The sequence below is a fragment of the Alnus glutinosa genome, chromosome 1 (assembly GCF_958979055.1).
Source record: "Alnus glutinosa chromosome 1, dhAlnGlut1.1, whole genome shotgun sequence".
NCBI classification, from domain to species: Eukaryota; Viridiplantae; Streptophyta; class Magnoliopsida; order Fagales; family Betulaceae; genus Alnus; species Alnus glutinosa.
In genome coordinates, this window is record NC_084886.1 from 20,480,641 (window position 1) to 20,506,766 (window position 26,126).

The 26,126-nt window shown below is 37.7% G+C and overlaps 1 protein-coding gene across 1 annotated transcript; it reads left to right on the forward strand.

The window, feature by feature from the left end:
- Positions 1–4,478: 4,478 nt before the first annotated feature.
- LOC133858669 (transcription repressor MYB6-like) lies at positions 4,479–6,019 on the forward strand. Its single transcript, XM_062294140.1, has 3 exons — positions 4,479–4,622; positions 5,117–5,246; positions 5,413–6,019. The coding sequence occupies exons 1-3, from the start codon at positions 4,493–4,495 to the stop codon at positions 5,870–5,872; spliced, it is 720 nt and encodes a 239-aa protein (XP_062150124.1). The 5' UTR covers positions 4,479–4,492; the 3' UTR covers positions 5,873–6,019.
- Positions 6,020–26,126: the final 20,107 nt, after the last annotated feature.

Genomic DNA, 26,126 nt, shown 5'->3' on the forward strand with positions numbered 1-26,126 from the left:
TAAAATGGAGGCCAAGGGGATAAATGGAGTATTTAAAGTAGCTTATATGCACCACAAGATAGGTTGAGGTGGCAAATTTTTTAAATGCTCCCATTTTCAAACATTCACCATCGATCGTTAAGAATCCAACCTCGAACGTTCGCTCTCTTCGAACATCTTAAAAGTCCAAAATTTCCATTTTGTTCCATTTGTAATCAATCCTAACATTCTTGAGTTTTATTAAAGTATCCTTAACCCTAATTAATATTTTGGAGTGTTACAGTCAGGCCCTGTGAGGTTAGATTTGCCACTCCCAAGGGGCAAACATTTGGTCCAAGGTGGTGGATACGGTTGCCCCCAATTTTTGTTTTCTTTTTTTTAATTGAGTTAATTGATATATTGAATAAAAAAAAAATTAAGTTTGTTGGTGCAATTTTTGATCCATCATTTTAGGGAGTAAAAATGGGACCCTTGAGTCTGCTGGCTACACACCAAGGAATGGGGCACTTCGATTCATGGCAAGGGTTGCACCAGCTAAACAAGAAAATCGTTAGAAGATCTTTGGCCGTAGTCAAAGATCACTCCGATGCTTGAGTAAACATTTTTTTATTTTTTTTTTAATTTTTTGGTGGAGTATTCTTTTAGATGGAAGATTGTTCCTTTTTTGCCTTGGGGGTTCTCACTTCTTTATACTGCTTAACCTCCTCCATGCACATGATTCCCTTAATCCTGCAAATCTCGAGGCAAACATAGAGTTTAATGTGTCTGGTTGCCATGCATTAGCAGGGGAACTTTCGTACTCTGTGCGTGAATTAAGCTTTGGAGGGACTCAATGTCCAACTATACCGAAATGAGGTAATTTTTTCCTAGCATTTGGCAGCCCAAGATGAAGTAACCAGACCACACTAGGTCCCACTTGGAGAAGGGCTATTTTAGTTTGGGCAACGGTTATTGCGATCGGTGGTTACGGATGGCCTGATTAAGTGTCTTTCTCTTAACATCGCAGCGCTTTGGCAAGGGACGGTCAACTTAGTGAAGGTGGTTTAGTGAAGTAGTCTACTATGCTTAGTGTCGAATGCTCATAGGTAGGGTTATAATCAAACTGAGTATTAAATGTTTAAGCTTTGTTCAATTAATTTCATTTTGAACACAAGTCGAGCTGCTTATAATTGAATTAGATAATTTGTTCAAGCTTAGCTCATTGATTTTTTGAACGAATTCAAGCTTGTTCATGATCTGGTCAGTTAACTTATTCCATGTTAAATTGTCACTTATCTCAAAAGCTTAACAAAATAAGAAGAAATAAATTTAATTATTTTGGCTTCGTTTGGTTTGTGGAATGAGTATTTCATTGGGAAATGAAATAGTTATTACCGGGAATAAAAGAGAGTGAAATTGAATGGTTATTCTTACTCTTTAGTTTGGTAACAATTCACTACAAAAAAATTGACTATTAGCGGCGACTTTTTGTCGCCGCTGTTGCTCAATAGCGATGACATGCCGACTTTAATTGGAATCCAATCAAAATTACTAAAAAAATTTCACATTATTATTATTATTATTTTTAAAAAAAAAAAAAAAAAAACTCAAATTATTAAAAAAAAATAAAAAATTGAAAACTAGTGGGTGGCCGAACCCCCCAATGGGCGGTCGGTCACCCACCAAAAAAAGCCAGGGGTGGCCGCAACCATCCCCAGCTATTTGGTGCCACCCTCGATGAGGAGTTTCTAACAAGAAGTTTACGAAAATGATTCGGGGTGGCCAACCAGCCACAGTAAAGGGTCTTTTTTTAAAAAAATAAATAAACAAATAAAATAAAATTAGAGAACATTAAAAAAAAAAAACGATTTTTTATTTTTCAAAAAAATATAGTATATTCCTTTAAGAATAGTTATTCCTCTCATTTTTTAGAGGAATACTTATTCCTCTTCGTAAGGGAATAGTTATTCCAATGAGAATAACTATTTCAAGAAATAGACCTCTACCAAATAAAGTAATGATTATTCTTATGGAATAGTCATTCCATTACATGTGTTTATTTCGCGAACCAAACGAAGCTTAATTAACCAATACCTTAAGACTCTTCTTCACATGTAGGCTCAAACTTCATTTTTAATAGGTAAGACCCAATATGTAAAATATTTAATTAAAATAGAAGCTAAATGGCGAAGTCAATGTTTGAACTCAAAACCTTTGGCTTTGGTACCATGTTAAAAAAGATAACATAAAAATATCTGTGGAGAAGAAACTTGCGTTTCTGATGTAGATTCAATGTACAATGTATAGAATAGCCAATTCATAGTTGAACGTGGCAAAAAAATAAAAAGAGAGAGAAGGAAATACAATAAGAGAAGTGCTTGGTTGTATACTCCCATCCCACTTCTATCTCACCTTTGTCTACATGGACCAATAATATTGTTAAAAAAATTAGGGTCCCACTACACTCTCTATACTATCTTTCACATTATTGGTCCACGTAAATAATGGTGGGATAGTGGTGGGATGAGAGTGTAACAACCAAGCATTTATTGTTTGTATTTACAATAATGAATACGGTTGCAAAATATTACCAGAATATGTGGAGAATATTTCCGTAATATTTTGAGAATATTACGGAAATATTCTGTCACATAAATGACAATACAGTAACATATAATAATACCAAGATATGGGGAGAATATATCCGTAATATATATACGGAGAATATTGCATAAATATTCTAACACCTTATATAAAGTAAATATCATAATTGCTTATTTTTCTTAAATTCATACTAATTATTATTGTTAAGATTTTATGATTTGAGTTAGTTAAATAAATTAACTTGAATCTTAAATAATCGAATCTCGAGTTTATATGTATATTTTATAGTATGTATATAAATTCATTATGCGTGCACCTACATATTTATACATACATATAAACACACTCATGTACATACAAACATAAATAAATCTATATCAAGACTCACAATAACAATAGTTTAAGGTAAATTTATTATATTAGGAAGAAAATGCATATTTTCTTAAGATATTCTAATTACGAAATTAAAATAATATTATGAAAAATAATAAAAATGAAGTCATATGAGCTTATATATAAGAGTTGAACCGAATTTATATGAGTATAACTCGTTTAATAATTCAAGCCTAATTTTAAGTTCACGGTATGCTAATTTATTAAACATCCCAAATTTAAATCAAATTTATACAAGCGGATAATGAACTAATTGTCGGACTTGTTAATTTACAACCATAAGGATAAGGCCAAGCTGAGTCGCTGTTTGTGCATGAAGTTTTACTAGTCTATCTTGTTCCTATGGGAAACTATCAGTCAACGTAAAAGCATGTAATTGTGCCAACTTTCCTTGTTCTCCCTATGCTTTTCTTATTTATACCCCTTAGTACTATTGTCTATTGCTTCAATGGTAGCTGTTGAAAATTCTGGGATGACTGGAAAAAATCTCAAAGTCACCATAATGTGATATATATATATATATATGTACACTCAATTACTCACTATAATTTGAGTTTGTCTTTTACTTATCATTAAGGTAAAGACATTGACAATTATATGGAACAAATTGTTGAAAGCCCTTTTTTATTTTTAGTTAATTAATAATAATCATATTTATTGACTAAACTATAGTAATTTGAGTATAACATTCTATTTGGCAACATTTTCTAAAATTATTTTGTCTTTCAAACCACTAAAACTATTTTCAAATATTAATTATATACCGAAATAACACATTTTCCAAAACAAATCACGAAACTCTTTTAAGAAAACTAAACAATTTTGCACATAGTAATACTAAAAAAAATGAAACACAAGAACTAAACACACGCTTATTTTTTAAAACTCATTTTTTCAAGAGTGGATCTTACATTTTATGTAAGAATATTAAAAAAAATATGGCAACCTTCGTGGCAGCAGCAGCCACGTACCGCGATGCCCGTTGATTTGTATAGCAACCTGAATGTGGTTGTAAATCCTACATATAATACTTTTTTCAAATATGATCCCAACAAATCAATTTTCTATTTTTCGCCTTTTTGAAAGATCTCTTAAAAATTCAAAAATTTAAACAATTCTTAAAATTCAATCAAACCAATCCTAAAAGAACCTTGTTAGTGGTTTTGGATAATGTAAATCAAAACTAATTAAAAAAAAAAAAAAAAGTGCCGCCTAAATCCAAAAAATCACGACCAATTATGTCGTCAACAACAATAAAAAAACGAGAAAATTATAGAATGAAAAATGATGGTCACCAAGCGATAACCTATCATTATCAAGCTTAGTGTAAAAAAGAAAAACATGTTCGATCAGGAATTGTACCACTCCCCATCGGTTGTCTACAACGAATGGTCAAAATCAAATCATTCACGCAGCAGCAAACCACCGGTCCAACCGTCCAAGTCAACCTTGTTTTTCTCAATCACACTACCACCCTAGCTTATATATACCTCCATTTCCCCCATTGTGTTCTTCGCCTCTCTCTCTCAAATCTATAATGAGGAAACCTTGCTGTGAGAAGCTGGATACAAATAAAGGAGCTTGGTCCAAGCAAGAAGACCAGAAGCTCGTAGATTACATTCGCAAACACGGTGAAGGTTGCTGGCGTACCCTCCCTCAGGCCGCAGGTGCGTATCACAAATCAAGAACAATTAACATTTTATGTAGAGAAAAGTTGTGCAAGAGTTATGCACTTTTGTAGATATATGGGGTGAGACTCATGTAGTGAGACCTATTACATAGGTTCAATGGCGGACTCAGCCTTATAAATTTGGGAGAGCCAAATTGAAAGAAAAAAAAAAATTGGGGGGCAAGACTAAAAAAATAAACAAAATTATGGGTAAAATTTTATTTTATTATTATTATTTTTTTTTCAGATTTTTTTTTTTTTTTTAAAGAAAAATTTTGAGGGTTGAGGGGCCAGGGCCCCCCTGGCCCCATATAGATCCGTCACTGCATGGGTTTCACCTTTGTATTTACAGTTGGGCACCTACAGATTCTCTTTTAATTTATATACGGGTGTTATTCATTAAAGATGTGTGTGTGTGTATATATATATACATACATATATTTGTGTGTATTAATGGATACGGCCTTAATTTTCCTAGTCATTTTTTATCAGGCCTACTTAGCTGCGGTAAAAGTTGTCGGCTAAGAAGGATAAACCATCTACGCCCAGACCTTAAAAGAGGCAACTTTGCTGAAGACGAAGAAGATCTCATCATAAGGCTTCATGCACTCTTAGGCAACCGGTGCGTTATCCTGAACATCGTATATATCTATTTTTATTTTTATTTTCAATTTTTGTCAATTAATGCAATTGCACCATCAAACTGGCAAAAAGAATTACAATAATGCTAGTATATATATTTATATGTATAAAAGGTTAATTTTGATGGCGAGTGGTAATGTTTTTAGGTGGTCGCTAATAGCCGGGAGATTGCCCGGTCGAACAGACAATGAGGTAAAGAACTACTGGAACTCTCACCTGAGAAGAAAGCTCATAAACATGGGTATTGATCCGAGTAATCACCGCTTGAGCCGCAGTCTCCCTCGGCCTCAAGCCCCGAATATTACATCTTCTTGTGCAACATTATCTGACGAGTTGAAATGTGGTGCTCATGATGATGATCAGCAGGCGGCCGTGAAATACCGAGGCGAAAACGATCAAGTCTCCGACGCCGGAAGTTGCTTCGAGGATGACTCGAGTGGCTTGGTGAATTTAAACCTTGATCTGACAATAAGTATTCCTTTTACTTCTCTTGCTAATGTCGAAGAGGAGCAGAAACATATTAACGTACGTGCCAAATATTACGTCAACAAAGCTAGACTTCAGTCCTCCCTCTCCGGCGCTTCTACGTACTCTTTAGATAATTAAATCCTGTCTTTGTGGAGAAATATTTCGACCAAACTTTCAAGTACGTACGTGGTTTCACTTGGATTTTTTTGGAAGAAATTAAGGAAAATGATGTAATCTTTTCTTGGGAGTTAAGTTAGAGAGTAATAAGAAGTAAATCTTCATTTATTTTGTAGTCTAATCTAATAAGGAATAGAGCTCTAGTTCATAATCTTTTCTTACTAGAGTCGTCCTAGTCTTGGAAGTCAAAGTTTAATAGGTCTCTTATGTAATATATAGATAGTCTATTGTTTCTTTATTCAAAGGAAAACTATCAATAAGAAAAATAAGAGTTGATTCTTGTTTTAGAATACAGTTTACTGTATTTTAGAGATCAAGACTCCATCAAAATAGCCATAAAAGATCATGGCTTATTCAAAGTAATCGATTTATTATTTTCTATGTTTTGTTACTAGTGACAAATGGGTTCGCATCAGAAAAGGATGGTGGGAAACTTACTACCAGGCACGTACCTAAAAGGCCAGGAGAGAGAACCCCAAGAGTCACAGCAGGCATCAGTCAGTCTTATGTTGTTAGCTTATAAGGCATTATATATGGTCGTTCAGGTGGGGCACAGCCGCACAAGATCGTATATGATCTGATTACCAAAGAGCATTTTTCCTTGCCAATTTAATTAATTGCCCAATGTTGAGTGTGAATTAGTGTACGTTTCACGTTTTTGGGCGACCAGTAAGTGAATGGAAGCCATGCCTCCTACAAAAAATCTACGACGACCAAACATTCAAAGTACTTGTAGGTGAGGAAATATTGAAAAGGTCTCACGTGTATACATCTAGATTTTGTATGCAACTTCTACTCTTTGACGATAAGCAGGTTCTCAATTCTAGCTTTGTTTCCCATTTATATATAGTCATCAACAACAAAAATCACAACCTTTTCAGTTATGTGAAAAGGATAACACGTACAGTATTTTGCTAGAGTTCTGGTCATTTGCTTGCCACGTACGTACGTATACATGCAGTATCATAATCCAATAAGTTTCTTTTACAATAATTAATCTTGGTGGATATTGAAAGATAATATAATGCAATTGACAAATAAATAAAAAAACGGAATATAAATCATAAAGACATATAGTCATTCCATGCACCAAGATATTCTTGTTTGGCGGAGGTTTCTTGTATAGTTATATGGATATGTGGCTGTACACAGAGATCCCAGCTCCTAGAATTATCAGCCTGCGCGCAATATAATGTTGAAACGTGTTTCTTCACACCCATTTATTGCTGATGGCCCATAGTTGCCGGCGGTAATATAATATATATTGCTCTTTTAAATGCTGTTTAATTTCATTATATTTTGACACAATTAATAAAAAGGCCGGTATACGTTAATTTATAGTAAAAAACTAAGTACATTAATAAATAAAAAGATGTAAGATCTTGCATTGATTATAGTGATATAAAAAGTGAAAAAAAATTAAAATGTTTTAATATTAATTATTTTTAAAAAAAATATGAAAATAAAATAAGAAAAAAGATACGTATTATTTTGTTCTGGACTGTAGTTTGTCAAACACCGTCTAAGAAACGGTGCCTATCTTCCACGTTACGTACCCTCCCTCCTTTGTGATAGAGATCGATCGTACCATTCCATAAAGTATTCTGGCACAGGAAGTCAGGCAGTAGCTGTATGCCTGTATATGAAACGTTGCCTATCTATCGTCCAAGTTTATTTTATCTTTACGTACCCTCCCTCTAAGGTGCATGTGTAACGTAGCTGTCAATTGGGACATTTCAACGGCCTATCAATTTGTTAGGAGAAAGTCTTTCAAAAAAAAAAAAAAAAAAAAAATTGTTAGGAGAAAGACCCTTCGAGGCTGTCCGGTATGACGGTCAATAAATTATCGTTCAATTAATATGTTTTGTTAAAAATATCGATAAAATGAATGAGTTTTTTTTTTTTTTTTTTAAATAATAATAATAAAGAAAGTCCTTCAATATATACAAATCCACCGCACATAATTTGAGTCCAACCTGAACCTCCTTCCTAAATGGGGAAAAAAATATATTGCTAAACTAGACTTTAAGAGCGTTGATAATTTTCCTAAGTGATGATACGACTAGATTTAAAAAATGTTTAGGAAAATTTCACTTTCTTAATCTCTCTCTCAAAGTTTAAAAATTTCTAATTTAGTGTATCGAATTTTTAATTTTTTGCAATATCATTCCTCTCATTAGAGTTTATAGTTAAATCAGGCCGTCAAATGATAAAATGATCTTTATACCCCCGTAAATTTTATAAAATTACAAAATTAATCTTAAATTGCGATTAATTTTTTTTTTTCTTTTTAAAAAAAAAAAGAAGAAGAAGAAGATTGTATTTTGGAAATTTCTCACCCCTAACCAGATGTATGAAATTGCAAATTTTTAAAAATTCGATACACTAAATTGTATAGGTGATAAAAGTTCATAGGAAGGAATTGAGTAAAGTTTCTCCTCATTTGTAAGAATATCTTAAGAACAAACTTAAAAGAAAGTGTAAGTAGGAAATTTAAAAGTAAAGTACGAAGGGTGAACCAATCAATAGACAAAGGAAAGAGACGTGAAACCTCATCATGCAACTACAACACCAAATGATTAGTGGAATGCTAGAGCATCTCCTTGTATTCTCCTGGTGTTCTCCTGTAATGGTATAGATGTAATTTTTTTGATTAAAAAATTGCATATGTGCCATTCAAAAGGACATAGATGTAATTTTTTTAATTACATCTATGCCATTTAAGGAGAACACCAGGAGAACACTGGGAGATATTCTAGCCTTTCTTATTTTATATTATGCAATGAGATATGATACGTTTACAACTTTTGTATAATTTCTATATAACCTCAAGAATTTTCTTAAAAGAAATAAAAAAAAAAATCAACCATTGGATATGTAGTACCCATATGTAGAAAAACAAATCCAATGGCTAGTTTCAAAAAAAGGGTTGTACAAAAGTTGTGTGTGTGTTTTAATAAACTTGGGAGGCAATGCAACAAATTAACCATTAGTGGGGTGTGGCCTCACAAGCCGTTAGCCCTAAATAAATGGGGCTAGACCAATAGGGTTTTGTAGATGGGTTGAACAGACCGGTCCTTACCGAAATGTGATGTACAGGACAAGCATGGTTCACTCTGGGGTGATGCAAAGGTAGAGATGTTTGTATAGATACTTTATGTATGAAATGATGATACTTACAAAGAGATGTTTTTAATAAAATGTTTGAGAGGAATATTTTAAAAAGGTTAATTTTGGAAAAGAACATTGCATTAAAGAGGCATTTATGTGCATAATAAAATATTCACTGTCACACACTAGCACTGGCTTACTTGCTTACAGTGGTGACGTGGACAGCGTGGCCACGTCACGAAATGATTTCCAGGTCTTTGGACTTCGGAGAATCAAAAGAATTGAACACCATACTTGCACCTACATCGAGGAAAATCCTTTTTTTTTTCTTTTTTCTTTTTTTTTTTTGCATCATCATCTGAGTATGCACAGTAAACAAAACTCAAAAGAAGTTTCGGAACCATTACAGCTGTCATGAAAAACTGTGGAATTGCATTTTTTTTTTTTTGTCAAATACTATGCAAGATCTATGGTGATGAGATTAGCAAAATATTGACTATAAAGAAAAATGAAATACAAGAAAACGAAACAAAATATCACAGGACCATTGGATCAAACATTAGCGTTAGCCTATAGCTCTAATACCATGAAAGAAAACATAAGGCTAAAAGAAAATAAAGCGGAATAAAATAAAATGAAGAGAGAGATTTTTACGTGGTTTAGTTTATGACCTACGTCTACAGGGTAAATTCTAAAGGGCTACATTGTTGCACTTATTCCTTGATAATTTACAATACAAATTATCCATATTTATAGGGATATAGAGATAATACAAAAGAGTATGTAGAGAGAAGATAATCAAATCAAAATTGAATGTATTCAAATCTGATTTGATTATAATCAATTACAATTAATGAATCATCAAATCAAATCCTCCACTATATGAACAGTATCGTAATATATGGTATCAATAATATTCACTAACATAATGTTTATAGAATAAAAGAAAAACATATATATATATATATGTTTCCTCTGCTTAGTATTCTTTTTTGAAGATTAGAGGATCCTTGAAACTTGTTTGCTTGGCAAATAGGTTTGGGGATGAACATGAGTTAATTACTAGTTAATTAATTTCTCGGAGCATTATAGAACCTCACTTTAGGTAGGTGAGAAATGACTCATTTGCTCAAAATGAAAATATTTGGTGGCTACTCCCCTTTGGTCTTCCTTCTTAAAACTTGCAAGGTTATAGGAAGGTAATTTGGACTCGTTAAGGGGCATTAATCGTTGAAAATACCTGGAAGAGGAGATTAGTTAAACTTAAGTTGGGATTAGTTTTATGCTTTGTTGTGTTGTGCTCTGCTATCAGATTTCTCTAAGACCTATCATTGTGCCAAGCCACACAGTACATAGCCGTTTAATTATTAGAGAAGCAATTAGTGGATGGCATGCTATATACTTTGCACGTTGATCGCGAGGTTGTACCTGAAGTCCCACGAGACCAACAAATCCTACAGTGAAGGGGTTAAGTACACGAATAGGTCATGATGAAAGGGTTATGGCCACAAATATACTTGCTAATTATGCATAACACATCGGCATGATTTTCTGTCTTTCAACTAATGCATGAGTTGCTAAGTATAAATGTTCCTTAAATAATATATTGCTCAATATGACATTTGAACTTTATTTCTGTTATTGCTTATAGACCTAAAAGTAACTTTTCGAGGAAGATGCTTTGGAAGTAGTGCATGCGTTAAATTAAGATAAAAGAAATTGGTGTTGATATGGTGAGGTGATTGGTGATGCAAAAGTAATGCTAAGAAGACTTGCAAGTGAAGCATTGACTAATGGAGGTTCACTTTGTATGTTTTTCCTTATAAGATTAGATAGTAATTTTGGTCTACTCTTCACAAAAATCTTCTAACTTTATAAGTTTAAGATTTATGAGTACAATCCAAGATAATCCTTTAAAAGACAAGATTATATAGTTATCATGTATTCATCATTAAATTATATGTTTGTAGTATTACTATTAGCCAATTAGCATACATTTAATTTTTATTTTTCAACAAATAATTGTGTTCGCGCCTAATAAAATTAAGTGTATATATATATTTGTTTGATATATAGCTTCTTAATTTGAGAAAATGTTAGCACTACACCAGGCTGACGCGGCACTCCTAATTAACCCTTGAATTAATCATTGTTAAATAAATAAATAAAAAAATCAAAAGCTTATTTGAAGTATCACGTCAACAATAGTGGACAATTGTAAGAAAAAAATAGACTATTTAACACTATTCATTATAGAAGAGGCACGGTGTTGACTCAAAGTCATCCTTCATTAAGAATTGGCAAATTATGAACAGAAAGTTGAAGATAGAGGTGGACCTACCTTAAAGGGTGAGGGTGTTCGTCTGTAACGCCTCCAAAATTAGGTAATGATTTTACTAAACTTTGAGAGTTACTAGCAGTACCTCTAGAACAATTAATTGGTAATTATCTAGTGGAACCACCATTTGTGAACTAATTAGAGTCAAAGAAAAGTGAAAAACAGAAGAATATGAAATTTGAGAATCTAAAAGTAATTATTTAGGGAGGCATAGTTCCGGTGACAATACCCTAGAGTTTAATACAGGAGGAAATCGTGCTAAAAGATATTTTTTTATACATATATGTCATAGTTTATCCCATATGGTTAACCTAGGATATTAACCCTTTCCTGGCAGGGTTAGCGTAGTCCGGATGGACCTTTAATACAATATCGGTACCTCGGATACGTACGCATACCGTCATATACTAGCAGCCCAACTGAGTCTGACCTCGGGTGGCCCACGATACTAGCAAAGCTGTAATCGTGACCCCCATTCAAGAATGGTAAGCCGGTCACAAAACAACCATTGGATCCAAGGCCCATCATAACACATTATAAACTTTTGACCATAAAGATTAAAGAGCAACCCATATAATACTAAATGTATGGCCGTTCTACTGCACGTACCGGTGTACCATGTCATACAATGTAATAATATGGTTCATTTATCATTTTTATAAAATAGTTATATTCATCTTGGAACAATTATCAAATACTTATGGAAATTTAGCAGGCTTATAACATATCGTTTAAGAAAAGTAAATTATGCTCAGTCAGCTGACATATCGCATCCATTATGAACTTATTTTCGTAAGTATTTACTTACCTTGTGTGCTCATCTATAAACTGGGACATCCTAGGTTCCTGCTATTGTGAAACATAATCTAAGATTAATAACACTCCTTAATCTATAACTAAAACCATATTTTTAGCATTTCTGGCATAGACTCGAATGTTTGGCAACAAGGAAGATTGTTTGTCTCACGAGTGATGAATGTTTGTGCAAGGATCAGAGAACGTTCTGCATTACCAAAATGCATGAAAATCTAAAGATAATCTAATCTAACAAGCTAGCTCTAAATCAAAACTCCTAATATCATAATAAGGGCATTATAAAACATGTCATTGTGACCATTTATGAAAATCAAGAGTGGTTGAAAGCATATATTTTGAAAATGTCATTTTCTTTTAAAAAGGTAAACTAATCTATAAAGCTTGCATGTAATGAAAATTGTAAACCAAATAATGAACCAATAAGGATAAAACATTAACTACATGATAGAAGGGTTAAGCAACAAGGGTTACCTCAAATGAAAGTGGATTATCAACAAAACTCCTCCTCTCACTTTAGAACTTTCCTCTAATAAAAAATTGTTGTAAAATAGATGCATGGAGAAGAAATGATGCTGAGAGATGTAAGGTAAGGGGGTATTTATAGGCAATGAATACAGAGGATAAGAATCAACTGATTTGTTCATTTAGTGAACGTTCCTCAAGTGAATAACGAATGTTCTTGTGAATTTTAGGGTTAGATTATCGTTCGGCGTATGGTTGCAATCGTACATTGTACCTTTCGACACACGATACAACATGTCAACATTTGTTCGTGGTGGGGACCACGAACGTTCCTGGTGGGAGCCACGAACATTCCTAGTGGAGATCGCGAACTTTTGTAAAAAGGATAAGGATGATTGGCTATGTCAGCTAGGGTTTCTTTCAAGAGACCACAAACTTCCAGGAAGATTCTGCACATTTTACAACTCAACAAAAGTCGGTTCCCTAGTTGCCGTCCGGACGGCCTAGTGACACGTTTGGACGCCCCTCAGTATTCGAGAAGATTTTGAACAGCTCAGCAGACATGTCAGTGAAGACAGTAAATAACCATCCGGACACTAGGGTAACATCGTTTGAATGCAGAGACTGATCCTTAATGAAGAAACGCGTGAAGTGCGTTATGGAAGTCGGTTGCTGCTTGCCGTCCGGACGCCCTCTGTCTATGTCCAGACACCTCCAAGAGAACTTCGAATCAGTATTGTCTTTCAAAGCCTATATTAGAGGTTTCTAGGCTTGTATTATTTACAGAATTCGGTATTGAATTTCTTTATGCTTAGAGAGGGTGTTTAGGTAGAAATTGTGAGATTTGCTAGCTCTCTAAGAGTTTTTCTTTGTGTGATTTGATCATTTGAACTCTAGCTTAGGTAGGAGCCCTAAGCTAAAGGAGTCCATTGAAGACCCCTTCAAGTAGGGGACATAGTTGGGAGGCGTTCACGTTGGGTTACGTGTTAGAGTTAGAAGTACGACTGCTGCATCGGGTTATGTAAGTATTATTGCCTTATAACTAGCTTTGTCTTTTAAATAGTGGAATGCATGAGTTTGGCTGCCCCATAGTGGTTTTTCTCTTAATTGAGTTTCCACTTCGTTAACAAAATATCTATCTCCTTTTAAATTTTGCATTTATATATTTTGTTACAAATTGATCACACACACACACGGTGAATTAGGAGTCTATTATTTTTCAATTGATATCAACACGGGTTCACTCTTGTTGGATTAAATTCCTAAGTGTGATCCGTAACTCCTATATTTTATCATGTCTATCAATGTTGATTTGATGGAAAAAGGTGAACTCCAGAGGATGTGCGTCAAATTGTTCAAACAATTTGAATATTTTAAAACTTCTAGCATTGACCATCTACAAAGACTTAAAAATTTTGAAATAGAAAAAGATGTTCTTATTGCAAAAATTAAGTCTTTGGAAGATGCTCTAATGAACTCAAAAATGCCTCTGGAAAAACCTTTTGATTCTACTTTGAGTATTGATAGTGTTGCTTCTTCTTCACATGCTATGTCTGCTTATAGAACTATGTTTGTTAAACGTAGCATGTCTAAACATAATACTCATTCTAATTGTGGGGACAAGGGTAAAAGTGCTAAAGGGACTACTCATAAAAATTCAAATTTTATCCCCACGTGTCATCATTGTGGCGTTAGTGGTCATATCTGCCCTAATTGCTTTCAGATACGTTCTTAGAAACCTTGAGGTAAACAACATGTGCCTAGGAAAGATGAAACTAGTATTGAAAACCAAGTCAAGACCTTTGTTAGTTTGTGATTGGCCTCATTCTGTTTAGACAAAATCACTTGTATGTAAAGATGTTGTTTTACAAGGGATTCCGCTATTCAGAAGTGTTTCAGAAGATTCTGTAGTCAGAAAAATTGATTCCCCGCCAGCCATCCAGACGATGTGTCATCCCGTCCGGACGCTCATCTGTCCACTGTTCCACCGATCGGACAACGTGCTATACCGTTCGGACGCACAGAGAGACCAAGCATCATTCGTCTGGACGACGTAGCTTTCTGTCCAGACTCTCCACTATATCGAGAAGCTTTTGTTCCAGCTTGCACCTGTCCGGACGTCTCAGAGCTCGTTCGGACGTCGTCCAGTGATCGATCACCTTCAGATTTTCTTTCTAAGTTCAAATAAGGGAAGATTGATGCAACCGTCCGGACGACGTGGATTCCCGTCTGGACGCGCTCATACATAAGGCAAGAATCGCAATTCAAATACAACCGTCCGGACGCCAGTCTGCCATCGTCCGGACGGGTGTGCATCTGATATAGAAATTGCAAATTTAGCTTCAACCGTCCGGAGGCCTGCCTATCATGGTCCGGACGCGCGCACCACAGATATGGAAATTGCGTGTTAAAGATCAACCGTTCGGACGGCCATCCCCCTTGGTCCGGACGCACGAAAGCCTTATATGGATAATACTTGTAGCGGACATGCGACCGTCCAGATGACAGTGCCTCACCGTCTGGACGCGGCTTTCAAACAGGAAAGATTTGCAGCAAAAATCTCAAAAATTCTGGTCGCACAGTTGTCCGTCTGGATGGCTCAGGTTCACTATCCGGACGGCGTCCGTCCATATTACTACAATCGCCTATTTGAACCCTCAGCCTATAAATAGAGGCCCCTGGGCATTGAGAACTGCAAGAATTCGGTATTGAAATCCTTCAGAGCTTAGAGAGTTATTTTGTGAAGTTAACGGAGCTGATTTGTTCTCTCTCAAGCCATTGCAAGTGTGCTATTGCTGAGCTACAACTGAAGTCTACCTTAGGGGACAGCCCTAAGATAAAGGACCCTCTTCAGGTAGGAGACCTGGTTAGGAAGCATTCGTGTTGGGTTACACGTTAGAGAGCAAGGTACGACCACTGCATCAAGGGTATGTGAGTGTTACTGCTTTGTATCTAGCCTTGTCTTCTGAATAGTGGATATCCTGGGTTTGGCTGCCCCGGAGTGGTTTTTCTCTTAATTGGGTTTCCACTTCGTTAACAAAATATCTGTCTCTTTTAATTCCGCATTGTGATATTTTGTTGCACACTATTGCACACACTTGTCTTTTATTTTTAGAAGTCAATTTTATTTTTCAATTGGTATCAGAGCAGGTACACTCTGTTTAGGATTTATTTCCTGAGTGTGATCTTCATCTCTTTATGACTTCTATTTTTTTTATTACCCCTTTTATCATGAATTCTTCTCAGTTATCAAATGAGGATTTTGATATTAAGCTCTTTAAGGTTTTTAATAAATTGAAGAATGCTCAACATTCTAAAATTTCACATAAAGAGCTTAAAAATGTGAAGCAAGAAAAAGAGTCATTAATTATGCAATTGTTTGAATCACATGCTTTGATTGAATCGTTGAGATCTGAAAATACCATGCTATTTAACATTATTGATACACTTGAGAATAAATTAAAAGAATCTGATGATCTCTTGAAAAAATTCTCAAGTTGAAAATTGAAATTGACTTCTAAAAATAAAGTGTGTGTAACGAATGTCAACAAAAATTAAGCATAGCGGAAAATAAAAGACACACAGTTTTTGTTGACGAAGTGGAAACTCAATTAAGAGAAAAACCACTCCGAGGCAGCCAAACCCAGGAATTTCACTATTTAGAAGACGAAGCTAGATACAAGATAGTAACACTCACATTAACCCGATGCAGTGGTCGTACCTTGCTTTCTGACGTGTAACTCAACACGAACGCTTCCCAACCAGGTCTCCTACTTGAAGGGGTCTTCAATGGAATTCCTTACCTTAGAGCCGACCTCTAAGATAGACTTCAGTTGTAGCGCAGCACACTTGAAACGGCTTTAGAGGGATCTTGAACTTCTCTGAGCTCTTGTGGAATTCAATACAGAATTCTTACAGTTCTCAATGCCCAGGGGCCTCTATTTATAGGTTGAGGTGCAGAATGGGCGACTGCTGTAATATGTACGGACGATGTCCTGACGGTGAACTTGGGCCGTCCGGACGGACAACTGTGCGACAGGATTTTCCAAAAATTTTGCTGAAAATCTTTCCTGTTTAAGACCTGCGTCCGGACGGTGAGACACTGACGTCCGGACCATCGCACGTCCACTGCAAGTAATTTCCATATAAGGCTTAGCGCATCCAGACCAAGGGGGATGAACGTCCGGACGTCAATTATTCAACACACAATTTCCATATCTGCTATGCGTGCGTCCGGACCATGAGAGGCAGACGTCCGGACGGTTGAAGTCGAATCGGCAATTTCCTTAACTGATGAGCGTGCGTCCGGACGGTGATATTTGAATTGCGATTCTTGCCTTATTTATGATCGCGTCCAGACGGGAAACCACATCGGCCGGACGGTGTGTCAATCTTCCCATAAACTGAACTTGGAAAGAATCTGAGATTGTTCGAGTACTGAAGGGCGTCCGGACGGGCTACTAAGAGGTCCGGACGGATGCAAGCTGGAACAAAAGCTTCTCGACACAGTGTAGGGTCCGGACGGAAAAGATACGTCGTCCGAACGGATGATGCTGGTTTGTCTGTCGTCCGATCGGGATGAACACGTCGTCCAGACGGATGAAACAGTGGTTAGATGGGCGTCCGGACGGGATGACACATCGTCCAGACGTTTGACAGGGAATCTGAAATCTTCTATCTTTTTCGCAGTGCAGAGTCTTCTGAAAATGCTCTGACAAGTGAAATCCCTGTTTACAGCATCTTTACGCATAAGTGATTTTGTCCAAACACAGAATGAGGCAAAATACTAACGAACTCCCCCTTTAGCCATTCTGGGACAAAAAGCACTTGACCGGTTTGGAAATACATTCCCGGCCCAAAAATAAAAATTACTCCCCCTTTTTGTCACAAAAGGACAAAGGGTAAAACAGAGTAATAAAAACAAACTGTCATAAAATTACTCCCCCTAACAGTCTCAGAAGGACCTGGGTAAACAGGGTAATATTAGTTTAAGTTTTTAACAAAATAACAGAAAGTAACAAAATGTCTCAAAATAACAAAAAATCAATAAAACAGAGGGAAATCAAACATCCTCTGGCGTGTGTACAGTCTGAGCTGCAGCATCCTCATCATCACTAATGTCCGGATGATGGACTCGAAGGCACTCCCGAAGGTCCAAATGGGTCTGCTCCACCTGCTTGTTGATAGACCGCACTTCGAGCTGCAAGGAGGAGATGGACTACTGCATGGTGGACATTCCTCCCTGAATGGCAGCTAAGGCCTCCATGATCTGAGAATAATTAGCCTCTGGCTCAGATGGCGGGACGGTATGAGAGGATGAAGCCACGTCTGGAAAAGCAACATGCATAGCAGCAGGCATGTCATCATCAGAATCCTCTCGTTGCAACTGCGCATTCGACTTCATCAGTGTCTGTTTGCTGAGGGGTTGCTGGATCTTCATCCTTGGCTCTCCATTAACATTGATACCCGACTGAAGGATGATCTGAGTGATTAGGCAGCTAAGGGGAGACCGGTATTGCTCTCATCACGAGCCTCGAGCATGACTCCCAGAATAAGCTTGCAAAGACAGAAAGGCAAGCGAAGATGAACAGTATAAACAAACTGTGCCCTCTTCAGTATCAGATCACTGCACTTGGCAACTGGCCAGAGATTGTGCTGAACAATTTTGGCCAACATACGATGAGCTGAAGCTAGTGCACCAATCCTGATGTTAGTCGGATGCCCCTCACCCTGTGGAACTGCGTGGAAGAACTCTCGGAGATCGTCCATAGATGGAGGAAGCACCACCTCATTGTAAGGACTGGCAGGCAGATCAAGGACTGGTACTCCGAGGAACCGACTGATGGTCTGAGGATCTAAAGTGATGATGTGTCCATCAACAGTGGACTGCAGTACCACCCCATGCTCATCATCCTGAGCCACCTCAAGGTTGGCATAGAAGAGCCTGACTAGCCTGGTGAGGACGATGCAGGCACAAGTGTAGAGGTAGCCCCAGTGATAGGTCTGGATAGTCTCTTAAATGCTATCCAATGGAGGCACCATAATGTCAACACGGACCACGTTCTGCTCAGCGAGGACATTGCGGTCCATGATCTTGGCTTGGAAGGCACTCTGCTCTTCCTCGGTCCTCTGGCGGACCCGGCGCAGGGAGCTGATGGCAGACATGATTCTGCAAAAGAACCAACAAGAATTTTTGCCAAAAATAATCCACAAAAAAATATTCTTGTTAGTGTAACAAAAATTTGGCAGAATAACAGCAGTAAAAAGGACTTTTGTAAAAAGAAAAACAGAATATATCACAATTTTAGTCCTAAAAATATCATCACAAATAATCCCAATATGCATCACATAAATTCAATCTCAGTCCAAAATTAACTCTCTAACAGCTTGAAATAAATGAACTGAAAAAGAAAGAGACTAAGAAAAAATACCTGGAATGAGAATGCACAGAAGACATGTGGAGAAAACTCCAAAGACTCAAGAAATTACTCACAAATTGTCAAAAGAAGGGATTTTGTGGGATATGGAGGAGTGAGATCGGCGATCTGGGCTATTTATAGCCTCTGTGGGGTGCCCGTCTGGACGGTATTTTGATCACGTCTGGACGCGCGCTGCCTCGGAAAGGAGCAAAACTGTTACGCACGTCCGGATGAATTAAATTATCCGTCCGCCCGAGGATGACAGCTCACGTCCGGACGTGGAACCTATCCCGTCCGGACGACAAAATGCCGTCCGTTCGGACTTCAAAAAGGGAACCGTCCGAACTGCTGAACTTCACCCGTCCGAACGCCAAGAGGTACCGTCCGGACGCTCTACACTGAAACACCAGAAAAACTAAGGAAAATTTTACAGAGATAAAATTTTCTCAAGTCAGTGTCAGAACATGCATGTTTAATCATCTGATAACACAATCAGAGAGCATCTCAAAACTAAACAGAGATATAAAAGAGAGTTGAGATTTTAATTAGCACAAATATTTTTCCTGGTCATAGAAAATTCAAATAGACAACTCAACTCACTCAATGCACGTGTGTGTGTGAAGACTCTTTTCCCACAAGGTATGACTTTCAATATTTTGACCAATAGCAACCAGATTTTCTTAGACAGGAGAGAAAATAAATGGAAGATAAGCCAAAAGTCAAACCTTACTAGGGCCTAGCCACCCTCATTTGATACACTCCCCCTGCGATGCAGCACCTAAGTGATTTACTTGTACCATGAAGGACAACGTAAATGTTTTACTTGCACGTAGAGGCAAGGCATAAAGCAAATGTAGCACATAAGCAGAGAATATATACTGTAAAGCATAGATTTCATACGATTAACTGCTTGTTTCTTATGGTGCTGCAAACTATAGGGAGTGCCAGAGTTTATAGGATCTAGGTTCAACTAGCATGAGGTCAATTTGGTCATCTTATCAAAAACTTCTTCTCTTATCCAGAATTTCTAGAAACAAAGAGGTCAGAGAAGGAAAGATGTACCTTTAGGGGAGCCCCAGATAGCGCACTTTTGCATCGCGTGAGGAAAAGAAGCTATCCTACTTTTTCCATAAACAGGAAAAACACTTGGCCAATATAGTCATAAACTCTCAATTATATCTAATCAGAGTAGATTAATGCTTACAGAATTGAGATATCAGGCAAAAAGACATGCAATATCTAAAAAGCCAAGAGAAAATAAATCCTGCAAATTCTCCCCATTTTTTTTTTTTTTTAAAAAAAAAAAAAAACAACAAGCAATATGGAAATGACATCATATGCAAAGGCAAGATCAAACCTGTGTAAGTTCAATGATGCCACTACAGAAAAACAGTCGCTCGACCTGCTTTTTCTGTCTTCCCCAAAAAGTACATGCATAGTTCTTTCAAGAAACATAGGGGGCAAACACAACTGGTTCCTAGATTGCATATAACAATATGTCAAGTAAAATGAGCAATCAAACCTGATGCCATAGGATTAGGAACTGAATCCTAGGCATGAACACCCGAAACTGCTAGGTGTGTCTGTACCCCCTCATGGGGTAGCTGTCCTTCTCGACCCAAGCCTACCTTCCAGTGGGTGGTTGCTAGCAGGACTGCATCATCCACTCCATCATGTTCTGCATCCAGATTGGAGGCTCACTGGAGTATTGCTCTTCTTTCATCTTCTGAGGCCTTCTAAACTGCTTGGGTTTGCTCTTGTAGGTGCCACTGTGATTGGCTGGTACAAACCACTGCTGAGGCCGCTGATGCTGAGGAGCATAAGACCAAGGGGCTTGATACTGATACCTTGGTGCTTGGTGAGGTGCCTGATGCCATGGAGTCTGATGCTGAGCCGCAGGTCTAGTGACATAATGAGCTTGTCTGGGCACTTCTTTCTTAGCTTTGGCCTTTTGTACTTTCAGGAGGGAGCACTGAGGATGAACATGCCCACTTAAACCGCAGTGGTGGCATATAGGAGGTCTTCTGATGGAATGAGGCTCTTGAGTGCCTGGAACATCATCGTTGACCTTGTCTTTCCCTTTATCTTCAACAGTGGGAGGAGGCTCTGAGACTATAGGCTTCATAAACACAGTCTTTGAGGAAGAGGGAGCATCAGAAGAGGAAGCTACATACCCGAGACCAGTCTAGTCAGTTGGGCTCTTCTGGATGGACAGCATACGAGTCAGCTCCTCATCAATAACTCTTTCTAGCTGGAGCTGTGTCTCTAGTAGTTTTTCCTCGAGCTCTTGAACTTTGAGCAGCAATGAACTCTTCTCGGTCTGCAAACTATTCAGATCATTCAGGTGCTGCTTTCGGCCTTCCCTCAGCTTCTCATACTCTATGTAGAGTGTCTTGTAGGCCTCCTTGAGCTCTTCCTCATTATCACTATGCTCTGAATAATACGAGTCTTCTTCTTCAACATGTGGGGCTACAAAGGCCATAAATTTTTCAGACTCTGGAGCTTCTTCTTCTGACTCATCACTGAGAGTCACATTGTATGCTTTCCCTTTGCTCTATTTAAGATTCCCGCAATCAGCCCAGATATGCCCAAAGCCTGAGCATTCAAAACATCGGGGTCCTTTGGGATCTTTCTTATCGTCTTCCTCAGGTTCAGCTTCTCTAGGAGATTTCTTAACTCTTTCAAAAAACTTCTTCTTGAACCGATCATCTTTCATCAGTCTTCTAAAATTTTTGGCTAACATAGCTACAGCCTTTTCTTCATCCTCAGAGTCATCTTCAGATGATGCTTCTACCTTCTTCTTGGAAGCCTTTAGAGCAATGGTCTTCAACTTCTTGACCGAGGGCAGAGATAGCTCATATGTTTAAAGAGATCCCACTAGCTCTTCAATCTTCATCTCTTCAAGATCCTTGCTTTCTTCAATGGTGGTCACCTTGATTCTGAAACGCTCAGGAAAAGATCTTAGAATCTTTCGGATGAGTTTTACATCCGAGATAGGTTTCCCAAGACTCACCATGGAGTTCCTCAGGTCACTCATCTTGGAGTAAAACTCTCCAAAGGTCTCTTCTTCCAACATCTTAATTTCTTCAAATCTCGAAATCAACATTTGAAGTTTGGCAAATTTAACAAGTTTCGTGCCTTCATATGTTGTTTCCAAGATTTGCCATGCTTCTTGGGCTGATTCGCAATTTGAGATATTTGCGAATTCAGATGGAGAAAGTGCCTGGCACAGAGCATGGAGGGCTTTATCATTTGAAAGGCGTGCGCTCTTCTGAGGGACTAGTTCAAGTGTTGTTTCCTCTGGTTTAGTCCAACCAATTTCAACAATACTCCAACAGTCAATAGATTTCAGAAAGAAACGCATACGTGCCTTCTAATAGCCGTAGTTCATACTATCAAAGGCAGGAACATAATTAAGAGTTTGAGACATTATGATCAAAAGAAGTCAAAAATAAATAACACTCAAGAAATTAATCTTCTCAGAGTGTACCAAGCTCTAATACCAATTGAAAATTGAAATTGACTTCTAAAAATAAAGTGTGTGCAACGAGTGTCAACAAAAATTAAGCACAACAGAAAATAAAAGACACACAGTTTTTGTTGACGAAGTGGAAACTCAATTAAGAGAAAAACCACTCCGAGGCAGCCAAACCCAGGAATTCCACTATTCAGAAGACGAAGCTAGATACAAGATAGTAACACTCACATTAACCCGATGCAGTGGTCGTACCTTGCTCCCTGACATGTAACCCAACACGAACGCTTCCCAACCAGGTCTCCTACCTGAAGGGGTCTTCAATGGAATTCCTTACCTTAGAGCCGACCTCTAAGATAGACTTCAGTTGTAGCGTAGCACACTTGAAACGGCTTCAAAGGGATCTTGAACTTCTCTGAGCTCTTGTGGAATTCAATACCGAATTCTTGCAGTTCTCAATGCCCAGGGGCCTCTATTTATAGGTTGAGGTGTAGAATGGGCGACTGATGTAATATGTACGGACGCCGTCCGAACGGTGAACTTGGGCCGTCCGGACGGACAACTGTGCGACAGGATTTTTTGAAAATTTCACTGAAAATCTTTCCTGTTTAAGACCTGCGTCCGGACGGTGAGACACTGACGTCTGGACAGTCGCAAGTCTGCTGCAAGTAATTTCCATATAAGGCTTAGCGCATCCGGACCAAGGGGGATGAACGTCCTGACGACAATTCTTCAACACCCAATTTCCATATCTGCTATGCGTGCGTCCGGACCAGGAGAGGCAAACGTCCGGATGGTTGAAGTCGATTCGGCAATTTCCTTAACTGATGAGCGCGCGTCCGTACTAAGGCTGATTGGTGTCCGGACGGTGATATTGGAATTGCGATTCTTGCCTTCTTTATGATCGCATCCAGACGGGAAACCACATCGTCTGGACGGTGTGTCAATCTTCCCATAAACTGAACTTGGAAAGAATCTGAGACTGTTCGAGTACTGAAAGGCGTCCGGACAGGCTGCTGAGAGGTCCGGACGGATGCAAGCTAGAATAGAAGCTTCTCGACACAGTGTAGGGTCCGGACGGAAAAGATACGTCGTCTGGACGGATGATGCTGGTCTGTCTGTCGTCCGAGCGGGATGAACACGTCGTTTAGACGGATGAAACAATGGTCAGATGGGTGTTCGTACGGGATGACACGTCATCCGAACGGTTGACAGGGAATCTGAAATCTTCTATCTTTTTCGCAGTGCAGAGTCTTCTGAAAATGCTCTGACAAGTGAAATCCATGTTTACAGCATCTTTACATATAAGTGATTTTGTCCAAACACAGAATGAGGCCAAAATACTAACACAAGTGATAATTTGAAGAGCATGCTTTGTATTCATTCAGATGTTTCTAACAAGCCTGGTTTAATTGTTGATTTTTTGAGTGCTTCTACATCACATGCTTCTGATTTTGAATTAGATTCCATTATTATGTAGTCTGTGATAGTAGACATTGCTTGTTTGGATAATTCTTGCTTGAATAATTGTGTGATGCCCAAGCCTAAGGAATCAAGAACACGAGATAAGTTTGTTCCTACTTGTCATAATTGTGGGAAAATTGGTCATATTAGGCCAAATTGTTATTTGTTGAAATCCCACAGGCCTTGGATTAAGCAGGATGCTATAAGGAAAAGTGAAGTTGATGATTCTTCCTCATCAAAATATGTCCCTCCGCATAGGAGATATATAAAAGGTAAGGGCAATGTTATTTGTAAGAATGCTAACTATAATTCAGCAGAGAATGTCAAGAAGCATTCAAACAAAAGAAGCTTGCCCACCTGCCATCACTGCAGCATCACCGGTCACATCCAACTCAAGTGTCCATAGCTCCAGGCTCAAAAGCCAAAGAAGCTGCCAACAAGAGCTACATCAGGGAGCACTCTACCTCCTATGGCTCTTCAAGCTCCACGGAATCAGCAGAAGTTTGTTCCTGCCAATCAGAGTGGCAAAACAAAGAAAAACAAATCAAGGCTCTACAAGAGAAAGCCGCAGAAGCCCAATGGCAGCCATGGCTATGAAGGATTGCTGAGCCTAATGCAAGGTATGCTAAGGAGAATGGACAACATGGACAAGACCTGCAAGCCACCGCCTCGGGTCAAGCAGGTATGGGTCAAGAGTGATGAGACCATTCACCCCATAAGGGGGAATGAACGCACCTAGCAGAAGAAGGTGTTCATGCCTAGGATTCGGTTCCTAATCCTAAGGCATCGGGTTTGATTGCTTGCACATTTACTTGTTATATTTGTGTGCTTAATATGCAATGTAGGAACCAGTTTGTTGTGCCTCCTATTTCTCTTGAGAGAATTTTGCAAGTACTTTTTAGGGAAGACAGAAAAAACAAGTCGAGCGACTGCTTTTCTGTATTGGCATCATCAGGTTTGATCTTGCCTTGCATATGACGTTTTTCCATATTGCATTTTTTTTATTAAAAATAATAATAATAAAAAAATAATAATAATAATTGGGGAGAATTTGCAGGATTTTTCTTTTCTCTTGGCATAACAGATAATTGCATGTATTTTCTCCTGATATCTCAATTCTTTGGGTATTAATTTACTTTGCTTAGATATAATTGAGAGTTTCTGACTATAATTTGCCAAGTGTTTTCCTGTATATGCAAAACTTGGATAGCTTATTTTCTCATGTGATGAAAAATGTGCACTATCCACGACTCCCCTAAAGGTACATCTTTCCTTCTCTGACTTTGTGTTTCTAGAATTTTTGGATAAGAGAAGAGGTCTTTGATAAGAAGGCCAAATTGACCACACACTAGTTGAATCTAGAACCTAAAAACTCTGGCATTCTCTATATGTTGCAGCACCATAAGAATCAAGCAGTCAATCATATGAATTCGGTGCTTTAATTGAATGTTCACTGCTTATGTGCTGATTTTGCTATATGCCTTGCCCTCTACGTGCAAGTAAAACGTTTACTTTGTCCTTCATGGTACAAGTAAAACATTTAGGTGCTGCATCTTAGGGGGAATGTATCAGATGAGGGTAACTAGACCCTAGTAAGTTATGAGATTTGACTTTTGACTAATCTTGCATTGATTTTCTCTCTAGTCTAGAAAATCTGGTTGCCCTTTGTCATATCTGTGATAGTCATACCTTATGGGTTAAAGTCTTCACACACACATGCATTGCATGAGTTGAGTTGTCTATTTGAATTTTCTATGTCCAGGAAAATGTTTGTGCTGATTAACATCTCAACTCTTCTTTTTATCTCTACTTAGTTTTGAGATGCTCTCTGATTGTATTATCAAAACATTAATTGTATCCGTAGAATAAATCACAAAGGATATCCAAGAGTCATTCCACAAAATTGAGTTGGAGTAAAATAACTGAAAAATCAAACTCATTAAAATTAAAAAATATTACATCACAAGAGAATAGTGTTGCTAATCATAAGTGAGGCTTCATCCTCAACCTTAGTTGAGGGTTTAGCCTCTCATGGCTAAAAATAACATGCTAACTTGTATTAAAAACAACAAAATTAAAAGAACTTACAATAAGAAAACGTTGCAAGAAGAAGACTCTGAAGTTTTGCTA